Here is a 14,711-nt window from a genome sequence, read left to right as displayed (position 1 = left end):
CGCCAGGCCGACTCATCTTTCGACGAAAGCTTTCTCCAAAAAAGACGCACTCGGATACAGCCTGATAAAGCTCCCCTTTTAAAAGCATTTCTTGATACCGCCAGGTAACAAAAATACTCGTCTAAATATTTGTTGTCTGCGAGTATCACGTTTCGCCAACATGCGTGATCTGATTTTTATTTTCGAGGGCTTTATGACGGTATATTATATATTCTCTCTTCTTGGATCAAAGTCTTTACCACTGTCTCTTAATTTGTACCGTATGATCGAAAAAAAAAGAACGGCTTCAATTTTTTATTTGTTTTGCCTTTCTGAGGTTATTTTTTTGTACTTTATTTGATTGTACTTAGTTTATAATCATCTGCTGATGATGCTAACATGGTTAGCGAAACGCGCGTCCAGTGTAAAAGTAAAAGTGTTTTGGTGTGTTGTGGTGATTTAGTGTTTTTATTCTGCTGTGTAATACCAAAGGTTCCAACCCTCAACTGTAATCGGTGATTTGACCAAAATCCTCAATTTTCATGTCAATATGTATGGAAAAGCCAAAAAACTGCCTGTTTCTGGCTACTTTATATGTTTTTTTAGGAGATAGGAACACATTATCGTTAATATGGATACCGGGACATGTCAGCCTAGAGGAAAACGAACGTGCTGACTCCCTCGCCAAAACAGGTGCAGGTTCGCCATTCATGGATCCAGAACCGAGACTAGCGTTCCAAAAAATGTTCGATCCTAAATCCGTTCCAAAAAGAGACAGGCTCTGTGAATGGGTTAGAGATACGCCGTTTCGGGACTGGAACGACAGTCCGGCAATAGAACATGCCAAGAAAATCCTAGCAGGGCCATCCAAACGCAAAAAATGATAACTCTTAACTGCCGGCGGAGATCACCTCTGCAGAGGATGGGACTGGTGGAAGACGCCGAATGCCTACTCTATGTGGATGATGAAATAATGAAGCACGTCATGTATACCTGCCTGGCTGGGAGCAGGACCAGGTTTGTGGTGTTTGGCAAAACTAAGCTAACTGCATCACAACCTAGGAGACATATCAGGGGTCTAATATCTAAAGCAGCAAACTGCACGATTCCTCCATTCTGACTCATACGGTCGACATATACGGTCCTATAATTAAATTTTCACTTGACACTGATACTGAACCAAAAGTTTACAATGAAATTTAAACTACAAACTCCGTTGTAAACTTTTTTAAACTTTGGAATCGTGCAGTTTGTTGCTTTTGATATTAGACTCCTGATATCCCCCACGGACATAAGCCCATGTAAAATGGTTGGGTCTTAAGGGTAAACCTTAATACACTTTTTTGTTAAAAAGTTTGTAAAACTAAGCCACAATAGACTCTCGCGGCCGCAGTGGACCGTCTCACCTGGGACCCACCCTTAGTAAAATACAAATACAAATACAAATGGGTTTTCAAGACGCTCAGGAAAATAGCAAACATAAGAATAAACTTATGTAAATTTGAGTATTCGAAGATTTTTTATAAAACACTTTATATAAAATCATTTTTTCTTTATTTTTTTTTCTATGAAATTTTGAATTTATTCTCAAACTGTATAAAAACTCTTTCTTGCCGCTCTCAGCGTTTCAGAGGCAATAAACTAAAGAAACCGTTAACTGATCTAGCAAAAACAAATTTGCTCGAGATGGAGGAGATATATAGTGATTGACGCGCGGTTATCTGGAAGAGGTAGATCATTGGGAAACCCGTTGGCCATAATAGGGCCAATTAAGTAGCTGCCTTCGATCTTATCTAGATCTTCCAGGGCCTTTTCCAGTCCCTTGGAAAACGGAGAGAAATTGGAGGGGAAAGTTTAGTGGTCTCCTTTCCACCGCAAGTTAAAGATATACGTGTCGAAAATTTATCCGGGATAAATCCGGGAAAGTAGGAAGACCTTTCGGACATTACCGGTTTTCGTTATTTTGTTTTTCTTTGCCGTAATAAAATAAAACTTAATTAAACGAACAGGGTAGCTTGGACGGCAACTTTTAATTAGATTTAAGGAATTTACCAGGGAATTTATTTGTACGAAAAAAAATTGTTTGTGCACTATGTATGTGCGCAGATTTGAAGCGAAACTACTTACTAACATCTATTAAATTGAAGGATTTAAAAAACATGTTTGAAAAAGTGTAGTTTAATATGTTGAAACAGTAATAAATAAAATGTAAAAAAAATAAATTTTACGAGTAACCAACAACGTGTAAACGAAATAAAGATCCTAACATAAACAATAACTTAATGTGTTTGACTTCATTTTTATTACGGACCATAAGCGCAAGAATACAATCTTCAAAACATTGTCAGTTATTAGATATGTAGTTTTGTGGTGCCCGGTGGCGTACAGGTGCAGCTCTCGTCTACCAATTCTAAAGGACGTGGGTTCGAACCTACAGCCGGCATTTCATCAGCCGAATATTTTTAATAAAATAAAAATAGTTTGGGTACCTATGTTGACTCAGCCTTAATGAGTACTTGGGATTCGCAATCCTAAGGTAATAATAGGCGGTTGAAGCGTAGTGCTAGCCACATTACCTTCCTTGTATACCGAACGGCTCTAGCATGGCAGGCTGTACCTTGCTACTCCTAAGGCGTTAAACGCTATATACGGTATAACTATTATTATTATTATTAGATATGTAGTTTTCATAAATGCGCTATGTTTACTATTTTTCTGCAGTCCTTGAAAGCTCCTAAAAATAGCCAAAAGGGCTATTTTTCGGCCTTTTTCCATACATATAAGTCATAAAAATTGAGAGTTTTGGTCCAGTCAACCATTGTAATGAAACTATTGTTATTAACTAACAGTAATACGTAGAATCAGAAAATATAGTATTTTTTGGCTTTACGAGTATGATACTAAATCTAGGAAATATTTTAACAATAATCCACAATGTATAAAGGGTGTTCCTTAATGATATGCTAATATTTAAAAGAGCGATTTTTTTATCAAGTTTCATATCATAGATTTATAATAACATCAGTGAAATTATCAAAAAAGTGTTATTTTACAAAATTTTACCACCGACCGTGCATCTCAAAAGCTAGGATGGTTTGTGGACATACATTCGTATATTTTTTTCTTCTTAGAATAGGTTTAAAGTAGTGAGAGATGGCCGATTCTGCGCCAGGAGGAGGAGGAGCAAGGAGCAGGAAGTGACGTCATCAGCTAGGAACGGTTAAAATACGCTAATAAACAAGAATAAACAGGTTTGAACCGCTTTTTAGCTTAAAACAACAGACCTGTTCATTTTTTGTTCAAACCCGTTTATATCTGTTTTAAAGCTGTTTAAAGAGGTTTATTCTTGTTTATTAGCCTATTTTAACTATTCCTAGCTGATGATGTCACTTCCTGCTCCTTGCTCCTCCTCCTCCTGGCGCAGAATCGGCCATTTCCCTCTACTGTTTAATAATTATTCTCTTAAATATCAACATGTCATTTAAAGTAAATAATTTTTTAACGTAAATTCCTTGTTTATTAAATTTATATTTATTAAAACGCAATTTATTACAATTTCATAAAACTGCTATTGTGCGGATATATTTTTTTCAATTAATATTTCAACTGCACTAATATGAAATGTTGATAAACATTTCATATTACACAAAAAATTGATAAAAATCCGAATTGATCAATTCAGGATTATTTTTTAATATCTCTGTAAAGAAATTATATTTCCCTATAGATATTTACTGTTCCTTGGCAACAACTAGATGCAAAGACATTTTGATCTATTCTTTCAAAAGTGTTACCATAAACGTCAGTATACTAGCTCTGGTCACTTTATCCGTGGTCTATAATTTAATGCATACGACAGAAATAATTGTATACGACCAGTTGACAGACTGACCAGAGACAAAATAAATAGCGGCATACAGTATTTCCGGTTCGTACGAGAAATAAAATGATAAACGAAGATAATATATCTAAGCTATTTAAAAATGTTAATTTCTGTTAGACAGTGGTTTAAGAATATATTACAGCTGTAGTAAAATAAGTCACTAATTGTGAAAAAATTAAGTTTTCCAAACCTAGATGCAACATTTTTCGTAAACACCTACTTGTGAGGTTTGAAATGTTGATGCGGCAATACAACAAAAAATCCGGCAATACCGCATAGAAGAAATGTGTCAACCTAACATTTATCTCTTTTTAAAACATTTGATTTTTCATTTAAACTATCCACATCACTGTCTTACAGACCACACAGTTTCGATCACCAGATCGGTATAGGAAATCAAATCTCTATTACTAGAAGAATTAGTATACTTACTTGCAGATTTGGAGGGCAGTGATCGAGCAATTCCAACATGTGACGTATATTTTGGGCATCTTGAATAACAAAGTTCAGTTCCATATCAAATTCGCCACCAACCAACTGTAAAAGAACAAACATATCATTAGGTAGGAATAAAAATTTACAAAAGATTTAAAAAAAAAACAACCACAAAGATATGTATATAGTAATAAGGTCTGACTCAGACCGTATCCTAATGTTAAGGGAACCTTCGACTATAAGATAATAGATGTAGATTTCTACTATAATATAATAGATGCACTAACCATAGTAAGGAGTTTTTTAAAGACCCTAAAAAGGGCGTTAAGTTGACTTAGACATGAAAATAGGTGTCAGTAACTTTCATTTTCAAACCAAGTCAAGTTGCGGTCGGTAATGTCAGTACTTTTTGTTTGATATTTTTTTACACAAAATAATGTTTTTATCGATATTTCAGAATCCGAAAACCCAGAAAAAAAATCGCTTTAATGTATATTCGTTTGTTTTTCATATTGCCAGATATGTTAAAAAATTTATACGGATTTATTACACATTGATTAAATATGAAATGAAAACAAGGATAAAATTGGGCATAAAAACAGATTTAAATATAGCATTGCATTCACAATTCGAAAACATCAATAACAATATAGCAAATTTTAATAAATAAAATTGGAATATTTATTTAAATAAATATTCGAGAAATATAAATTTATAAAACTTTGTTGTCTCTGAAAATAAAACCACAGCAGAAATAATTGCACCTCATCAATAGAATATGAATAATCAATTAATCTAAATAAATAAAAAAGTCGAGTTAGTTATACTTCTTATAACTCAAAAAAGGCTGGACCGATTTTAATGATCTCTGATTTGTTGAATTCTTTTTTTGTCGAATATATTTTGTTAGCACTTTAAAAGATATTGAAAAATCTTAAAGCTTGGAATTATTTTCGCCTGTTACTAATTTCTTCGGAAATAAAAAGTTTATAATACTTTAGTTAAGAATATCCTGTCATCCCATCAAAAAATGGGCTGCAATATGTCAAATTATAGGGTATAATACGGTCAGGAACATGCAATGTAATTTATTTTGATCTATGTTTAAGGCACTGCTAGTCTAGTTTGATCTAGTAATCTAGTCTTCTTTTTTTAGTACATCTAAAATTTAAGTAAAGCATCTTACTCATGTATCACTCATATATATTATATAAATTAAAATGTCCGTAAAATTCAGGCCGAGCGTCTACTGTATTATTTAAAATATGTAAAATATATTATATTATCATTTATATCTCCAAGAACAGCGGCTTCCAGTACTTATTCCATTTTTCACAAGTAAAGAGAAATTGTATGTAAATGAAATTATTTTTGGCGAGAAATCAAGAATCATTGTTATTTTCGTATTGAGCAACCCAAAGTTAATTAAGAAATGTATTTTTTATACAAGATACCACCAGTAAACCAAAATTTGTTGTCCAGTGTACTCAGTATACTTCATTGAGTGTGATATAAAGTTGTCAAGAACTTATAATGTACCCACTTTGAAAAATCTGCGTCTGGTTAGCATCTACGGAATAAATACACAAATACAGAGAACTGGGGCCTCTTAATTAGATTTATACAAGTTTAATTAAGTTGCGGACGACTAGTACGTATATACGTAAAGATATTTCCTAGTGGCAGCCATTCGCAACTTTGCAAATGCAATTATCTAAGTCACACTCGGTACTCCGAAGTGCCCTTTAAAATAGTGAATTAATGACGTTTTCGGAGCCGAGACTTTTTTAATGGAGGAATTAATTGAATTGGTTAGGTGCCGTCAGCATAATTTCGTTAGTTCTTATTTTAAAACGATCCGGATTATATTTTATAACAATCCAATTAGTGTGAAAAGTTTCCTTCTCTTTTGGAAACGTCTAAGTATCGTTCAAGTATCATAATGGAAAGTTGGAAGAATGCCTATAAATTTTAATTTAATTTAACTATACTTAATATTGAGTTTCCTTTTATAAAAACGTCTAAGATCATTTTGATAAGATATTTTTAAAGAGAGAGAACCTAGTTATATTACCTATCTACTAATCGTAATAAAGAAATACACGTACGTCGATCCGATTAAATAAGAATTCCTTACATTTATTAACAGTTTAAAGCATACAAAACATGTTTATATCTAAGTTAAAAGTCTCTAAGTTCAAAAGAACATAATTAGGAATCAGTCCAATTATGCCGTATTTCTTTTTAGTTATCTACTTAACTTTGAACAAACATATTTTACTGTTCCAAACTTTAATTTAATAGTTTTTTATTGGAATTAAGTTACAAATTTCAAACAAACTTTGTCGAATTGAACATCTAAGAGGCAGTTAATAGTTTCCCCGAGTTAGAGACAAAATTATATTGGAAAGTTTTATCCGGATCCTCTGTGAAGCTTCTAACATTTCGGAACTAAATTTTTATCAAAGACTTACAACAGAAGGAGAAAAGCAAAGTTTGTCTCTTGCTCGGGTAGTTTCTGATCAGGTAAAGATGAAAGGCATTTTACATAATCCCCAATAAATGGGATGAATTTAAAATCAGTAGAGTACAACGAAAAAAAAAAGTTAATTTTTCCTCCCATTGACTTCAAAAGACACAAAATAAACATAGTAACACGAATAAAAATGCATCAACTTCCAAAACGCAGGGTAATTGATATAAGTTGACACAAAATTATAACCTATAATTTGGCAAGACTTTGATAAGCCTCAAAAAAAAAAGAAAGAAATTTTGGGAACCACTGGCTCTTTTTTGTGTTTTCTTTCTTGTACATTTAATCTACTACCTATGTTATCAACAAATTATGTTTTTTAACTAAAAATTTAAAAAATTCTATATTTTTTTCCAAAAAAATTCCAAATTTTTATTTTTTTTAGCGACAAAAACCTCATAATCGTGTTTCGCCTCATAAAATATTTTCCATTTATTTTTAATCCTTTGTTGGTTCAGTCTAGTTGATGGAAAATTCCTTCACTAGAAGTAACATATAATACTAGTTACTGTAAACAGCTTTAATGATATCGCGTCTTCCTGTCCTACCCCTTTCCCAGTTGGAAATTCTGTGATTGTTCCATGTATCATTATTCTTGTTAAAGCTGCTTTGTATAAATTGGCAAGAGTTCAGTATAAGGCATGTATTTTCCTTGTTTCGTTAGGGCTTCTATTATTGCCTTCAGATATATCTGGTCGAAAGCCTACGAAGACCTTCTCGACTATAGTTAATAATTCTGTTTATATCTAATACTAAAGCTCATACTAACAGACATATTAAACTTCATACTAAATGTAAATTAAATAGAGTTTCTATAATTCTTGTCTTTTGTTTGAAAACACTTTTTCATTTACTACTACAAATAATTTTTCACTTGTTTGAAAACACTGAAATCTTCCACTTTTAATTTCAGGCACCTGATGCTCATAATGTCGTTTCTATCGTATTACCAGAAAGTGTACATTCCGAAACTGAAAAGCTTGATTACCAATCAACAAAGCGTCCCAATACTAAATATTTACCTCTGCGACTGTTCATCCAAAATTTAATTTTACCGACGCCTCCGGCCTTTCGTATGCATAGGATACGCTTTTGATGTATTCATATAGTGGGGTTTCAATTTATTTTTTTGCTGCCTGATGTCGTCGTCACGTAGACACGAGGTTGTGGAAATTGCGCCAGTTCAATGTCGGATCCGGTTAAAGTTCTGAATATTTAGCAAAGTCGAAGGCGCCGAATCGGCACGAGAAAAGTCTCTGAAGCTACAATTATGTTTTTTAGAATTTTATCGTAATATATATTTAAGTTTACATAAGAAAAAAACATTCTATCAATGTATACTACCAGTCATGATCTATGCATGCGAAACCCGGACACTTAAAATCGACATTATAAGGAAACTGCAGGCATAGATAAAGGAAATAAATTTATATTGCAAAGTCCGTCCAAATATATAATTGTTTTGGGTCGCGACCGTTGTACGCAATCTGGCGCTGCTATAGCGGTTGCTAAGAACAACCGCCAAACAAAATCAGAAATAATTTTCGTTTGTCAAAGTCAGAATCTTCAAAAATTATAAAATCTTTCAAAATTTCAACCGCCCTCATTGAAAAAATATCTAAAAGTTTTTAAAGCGTACATTCTCAAAGTAATTGTTGCTGTCTTGTTTTATTTAGTTTAATTTAAATTTTATTTACTCAAACCGGTGATAATAATGAAAAAGTGGAATTAAAAGAGAGGGGTCTAAGGGGGTGAGAATTCGAGTTTCGAAAAATCCCTTCTTATCGAACCTCTACACCCTAAAGTCCATCTGTTTTCCAAAAATCAGCTTTTTACGTCAAGCGCTTTAAGCAGGATCGTGATTAATCAATGACCAGATTTTTCGAAACACCCTGTATACCTTTTTAAAAAGTCTTAAAATATGTTAAAAAATAAAATAAAATATACGTGTTTAAGCGTTTTTTCGGAAACTTGACCCGCTTTTAAATAAAAAATATTGTAATATTTGAGGGGTGGTTTCACCCTCTTGGAACTGGAATTTCGAAAAAACCCTTCTTATCGAACCTCTACACCCTAGAATCAACCTGTATGCTCAAATTGAGCTTCTTACGTTGAGTGGTTTGAGCAGGATCGTGATTAATCAGTATGTCAGTCACTTAAGGATTTTATATATTAGTATAGATTAATACTTTTGTGACGTTTGAAAAAAAAAAGATATTGTAGTTTCTCTAGCATTATAAGCTTCACCAGTAAATAAAGTTTTACGAAATAGACGAGATATGTCCCCTAGTGTGTTCTCACCATCTCATAAAATATATAAACCGGAAGTTTCTTTGGAAGAAGTATATGATTTATATACGCTAGACGACTCAAGCAGCAACAAGAAGAGCAGAAGCTACATATGTTGTAACGTGTTCCATTAAGAGCTTTTGATGTAGCGTGCGAAGAGAAAACCCCAACATCGTATTCTTGCAACCATAATTCAATTGCTGACGAAAGAAACACTACTTATTTGTTTCAAAGAAATGTGGCAAAGACGGCTAAGTGCTGCAGTATTACCAGATTTGTAAAATAAGTATAATGAAAGAACGGGACAATTAAATATAAATAAATGTAATGCTGGGGCATCTGTAGAAGAATTATATAATATAGCTATCCCTTCTTTGAGATATTTTCTGTTTTAAGAACACCGCATAACATAACGGAGGACACTTAAGAAAAATAAAATCATACACAGAAGATTTTTGTTTTTACTTATTAGGTAGTTTTTCTTAATTGTCAATAGGTAGCAATGGTTAATTTTAAGCTAAACTGATTTCATGTGATTTAACAAAACCTCAACGGTTTCTAACAGACGATTTATTCTATTTTTTTTTCCAAACTATTTTTACGCAAGACAACGTCCTTCTTGACTGCTTACTTACGTTACAAATTTTCCTGTATATAAATCTTTTCATTCATTAATACTGCTAGACTTGTTGCTTTATGGTTTTATCTCTTTTTTCAGCACTTATGGATTTACACACAACATGGCATATTGGAACAAACTTTTGAGTTATTTTTAATAGGTAAATCCCACTTCTGATGACAGATAAAACTCTATATTCCAAATAAAACCCTGGATTTCCTTCTTGACTCTATTATCCCGTCGTAGTACTCAGGATTACATAATAGCGACCCAATATTCTGAATCGCCTGTTCTTAACTAACTATCTCCGGCGTAGTATGTCTCGTAACTTATCGTTCTCGTTACATAATATCTAGAATCATTATCTGAATTATAAAGAGTTAAATTCCATATTTAGAATGTCGCTCTTATGTAATCCTGAGTACTACGACGGGGAATAAAGGAGTTATGTTAGTGTTACACCTCCTAAAACGTTAAGCATTTTTGGTCGGTTAAGCAAATTTAATTCACGAGCAATAGATTACTGATTCTACCTAGTCGTGTTTTACAAAAAAAATAGCTTTGTGGTTGTTTAGATTTTTCACTCAAACTAAAGTATTTATCAGGATATAAGGATATTTTAGCCTCTTTTACCAGGTACAAAAAAAACATATTTGTTAAAAATAATTATTTATTTACCTATAAAATCTAATAAAAACGTGCACAAACCACACTTTATATATTCGAAATTTCCCAGTAAATATCGCGTATCAAAAAAAGTACTAAAAACGTATTTAAGCCTCTGAAACAATATTTCAAACAAACTATCTATTAACCAAAACACACTGTTTCATAAAGTTGCAAAAATTTTGCTCGCACATACAGCATTTTTTTAATGGTGAATTTTATCTCCATTATTGCATTTGTTTATTCCGATACACGAACCAAAATACGCATTTTTAAATTGAATAAACAGAAAAACATTTGAAAAATAAAATGTACACTATCACAATATTAATTAAACTGATGTTCTCATGCAATATAATATGATATTTATTTTTTTTTATTATAGATATAGAAATTTCAATAAGAAATCAAGATATTCTTTAATTATAATTTTAGAAGATTTTAAAGCTTCATTCAACCTTTAACTTTTTCCACTAATTATTTTTTTAAATTTCCGAGTAAAGTCATTTTGGTCTTTGATTATCATCTGTCCAAAAAATAAAAAGTTTATTATTTTATAAGCTAATTATTGGTTTTTTTTTGTGTGGATACAACTAATTACGGCAAAGCGGTTGCTAGGATATTTTATTTTATTCATTTTAATAATATTTTTTTAGAAATTGTAAATGATCGTAAATTTTCAAGCATCTATAGCGGCTAATTTCTGGCTGCAATATTGTAACATTCATAACCACTTAAAACCATAGCAATCAGTATTTTAATTAAATTAATTATCCATTAATAATGAGATGTAATCATACAGATATTTTCCACTGAGCTGTAATATCCGATACGAATATAAAGCTATAATTAAATATTCCAAATAAATCCACACATATTGGTTGGTGGTTATTATAGAGAACAAATCTACATACATATGTGTATTATCTAAAAAATTGTATTATATGCCATTATTATCTTTTATTTAGGTTATAAAAAAAATATTTTCAATATGGCGGCACTTCCGGAAATAGCCGAAATTGCCAGCAACTTTCTTATTTTAAATAAGTACCCCCATTTTTTACTACATATTTAAATTTCCTATCAAATTTTATGAATTTCTGTGTCAAATACTCTATATGTGACATTAGGCGTTTCTGAGGAGAACAAATTTTGGAGCAAAAAAACGGTCTGTCAAAAAAAATCGTATAACCTAAACGTCAAATCTAGTGATTACCACAGCCACTGTGACATAGAGAGAAGGCATGTGGCTATCTATTTGAACAAATAAATTGTTTGAATGCCGTATAATATTGGGCGTAGCTGTCATGGAATCGAGAGATTAATAAATTATCATAAATCATTTTCTTCAAATGGAAACCCACCTTTTTTTATTTCACTAGTGAAAAGGTTTTTTAATTCGTTATTTTTTTGATTATACATGTTCCTTTACTTAAAATAAATCGTTTTGAAGTTAGTTAAGATTTAGTTTTAAAGCATATATTGTACTAGTTGTTAACCAGTAGCTTATGACGCTAACCCCCGGTGTTTTCAGGTACGGATAGCGTGTTATAATCTGCCAGATATATTTTATTTGACGGATAGCAGAAAAACGCGTATCTTCACCTATAGATAACAGTATCTATTAGATAAATTAAACTTATCTCCCAGATACCCTATCTGGCGCCCGAACTGCTAAATAGTGCTTTATTTGTCGAATAAAAATTTGACGCATGAGCAAAGGCATGAGGAGATATTGATTTTATTTGATATTTGACAAAATTGCTTAACATAACCAAGACATTATTATTATTGAAGATTTCGTTTATTCCGATAAATTCGATTTTAGATTATTTGGAAAAGACTTACCTATTCTGAGTATGTAGGCTATAATCATTTTAGAACGTATGGGGTATAAACACCAATAAACACATTGAAATGGTGCAAAAAACTATTGTTGCTAGTGCCGGACTTTATAAGGACTGTTACAAAATAAAGAGAGTCTCTGTTCTGTTAGAGCATCAGAACGAAGAGAATGTTAAGTTAGGATAATAGTGATAAAACAGTAATTTATAAATTATTTTATTTAAATCCTTTCAATTATAAACCATTACTACATATTATATAAAATGGTAATGTTTATCTGTGTCGTCTCTACTGAAGTAACGACTTGCTCTAGAAAGTTGCTTTTTTTACTAAAAAAATAGCTATATGGCTCTTCTAAAAACTGTAGTCGCCGGATTTTTTGTTTTTCATTTAATTAAAAAAAAAATAAAAAGTATTTTTTTCCCTGATCTCGTGGCGGATGCGCCAGGCTTCGACTAGTTTTTAATAAAGCTCTAAAGTAGGTAAAAAATAAATAAAACTTTTTAAATCAAACTAATTATTTAATTTTTAATTCGCATATATCTTAATTTATTAATATTATAACAGGAACCTTATAAAACTTGTTATTCACAACTCACATTTGCTTTTATTTCTATTGTGTTACAATTTTGGTTTAATTTCTTGCACTATGTACCTTATACCGTATGATCGAAAAAAAACGGCGTCCAGTGGGCTGGGAAATGATGATCGATGATATTTCCCATATAAATTTACATATGAAATGACAGCAATCTTTATTTCATAGCCATTGCTGACGCCGTTTTTTTCGATCATACTATACATCTCTTCTCCATGCTGTTTTTTAAGTAACTCTCTAGCTAAACCTTGCTAAAACACCTGTATTGTGGTCCTTTGAATTCCAGTTAGTTCAACTTTGTTTAGACAAGATTTTTCCTTTAATTTTTTTTTTTTTTTTTTTTGAAGTTCCATCACTTTGAGTTCTTAAAAATAAAAGTAATATGACAAAATTGTTTAAATATTTTTTTTTCTCAAAAACGGTTAATGTTAGGTAGACTGTGTAATATCAAAATTCATAAAATTTTACAGATAATTTAAGTATGTAATAAAAAATTATATATTAATATTATAACAGGAACCTTCTAAAACCTGTTATTCAACTCACATTTGCTTTTATTTCTTTTGTGTTACAATTTTAGTTTAATTTCTTGCACTATGTACCTTATACCGTATGATCGAAAAAAAACGGCGTCCAGTGGGCTGGGAAATGATGATCGGTGATATTTCCCATATAAATTTACATATGAAATGACAGCAATCTTTATTTCATAGCCATTGCTGACGCCGTTTTTTTCGATCATACGATACATCTCTTCTCCATGCTGTTTTTTAAGTAACTCTCTAGCTAAACCTTGCTAAAACACCTGTATTGTGGTCCTTTGAATTCCAGTTAGTTCAACTTTCTTTAGACAAGATTTTTCCTTTAACTTCACTTTGAGTTCTTAAAAATAAAAGTAATATGACAAAATTGTTTAACTATTTTTTTTTCTCAAAAACGGTTAATGTTAGGTAGACTGTGTAATATCAAAATTCATAAAATTTTACAGATAATTTAAGTATGTAATAAAAAATGGGGGTACTCATTTAATAAAGAAAGTTGCTGGCAACTTCCGGCATTTCCGGAAGTGTCATCATATTGAAACTACTTTTAATCGATAGATCTCATTGTGAAACAATGATGTGCAAAAAATCTCCGATCAAGATCCTATAGTTCTATAGAAACTTCTAATGCACGCTCAGCCTGGGACACCCTGTACATAATGAAAATCCATACTGACGTAAAATTAAAATTTATTTAAACGAATTTCATTTTATATTAGCTCCCATATATAAATTGCATTTCGAAACCTACATATTCTTCCATTAAACCCTATTATCTGCAACCGATCAAAAATTTACAAACAAATAAGTCTAAATGTGCACGATAAATTTGATTACCGTGATTTCAAATTTCCAATATTGTTTCTGATAAAGTGGTGTATTTTTAGCTTTTCACATATAATCAATATTTCCCTTTAATAATATCGGTATGAAATGGACTGATTTGTAGGTTTATATGGCGATGCATTCAATTAAATTGCTAACAAAGTATCAATATGGATATATGGAATTTTTTAAAACAACATAATCCCGATGACGCCGACGGACGCTCCAAACTTTTGGGCAAACTCAGGTTTTATAAAACAAGTATTTTCGATTCATTTTATAGCTTGCGCCGTGCCAAAAGCATCTGTAGGATTATTTATCGTTTAATAATACAGGAGATCGCTGGGTAAACACGCAAAAAAACAATATTTTTGATACAAATAATTTATGTTACGCATGTGGTGCATATTGTAGATTGCATGGAGGGGGTGGGGATGAATGTAGAATGTTTAGGAGGGGAGTTAATCACTGCGACCTTACAGATCTATTGTGTGTTC

General features: G+C 31.7%; 1 protein-coding gene across 1 annotated transcript in view; it reads right to left on the bottom strand.

Annotated features, from left to right (window-relative positions):
- Nucleotides 1-14,711, bottom strand: part of LOC115886104 (neurobeachin-like) — a 350,537-nt gene that overhangs the window by 223,409 nt on the left and 112,417 nt on the right. The window contains exon 2 of the mRNA XM_030905158.1: nt 4,295-4,399. Coding sequence (XP_030761018.1) covers nt 4,295-4,399 — 105 coding nt within the window. The remainder of the gene's footprint in view (nt 1-4,294; nt 4,400-14,711) is intronic.

This window comes from Sitophilus oryzae, unplaced genomic scaffold (genome assembly GCF_002938485.1).
Source record: "Sitophilus oryzae breed Bouriz unplaced genomic scaffold, Soryzae_2.0 scaffold_467_pilon_pilon, whole genome shotgun sequence".
In the NCBI taxonomy this organism is placed as follows: domain Eukaryota; kingdom Metazoa; phylum Arthropoda; class Insecta; order Coleoptera; family Curculionidae; genus Sitophilus; species Sitophilus oryzae.
Note: the sequence above shows the minus strand (reverse complement) of the source record. Positions and strands in the feature narration are given on the sequence as shown.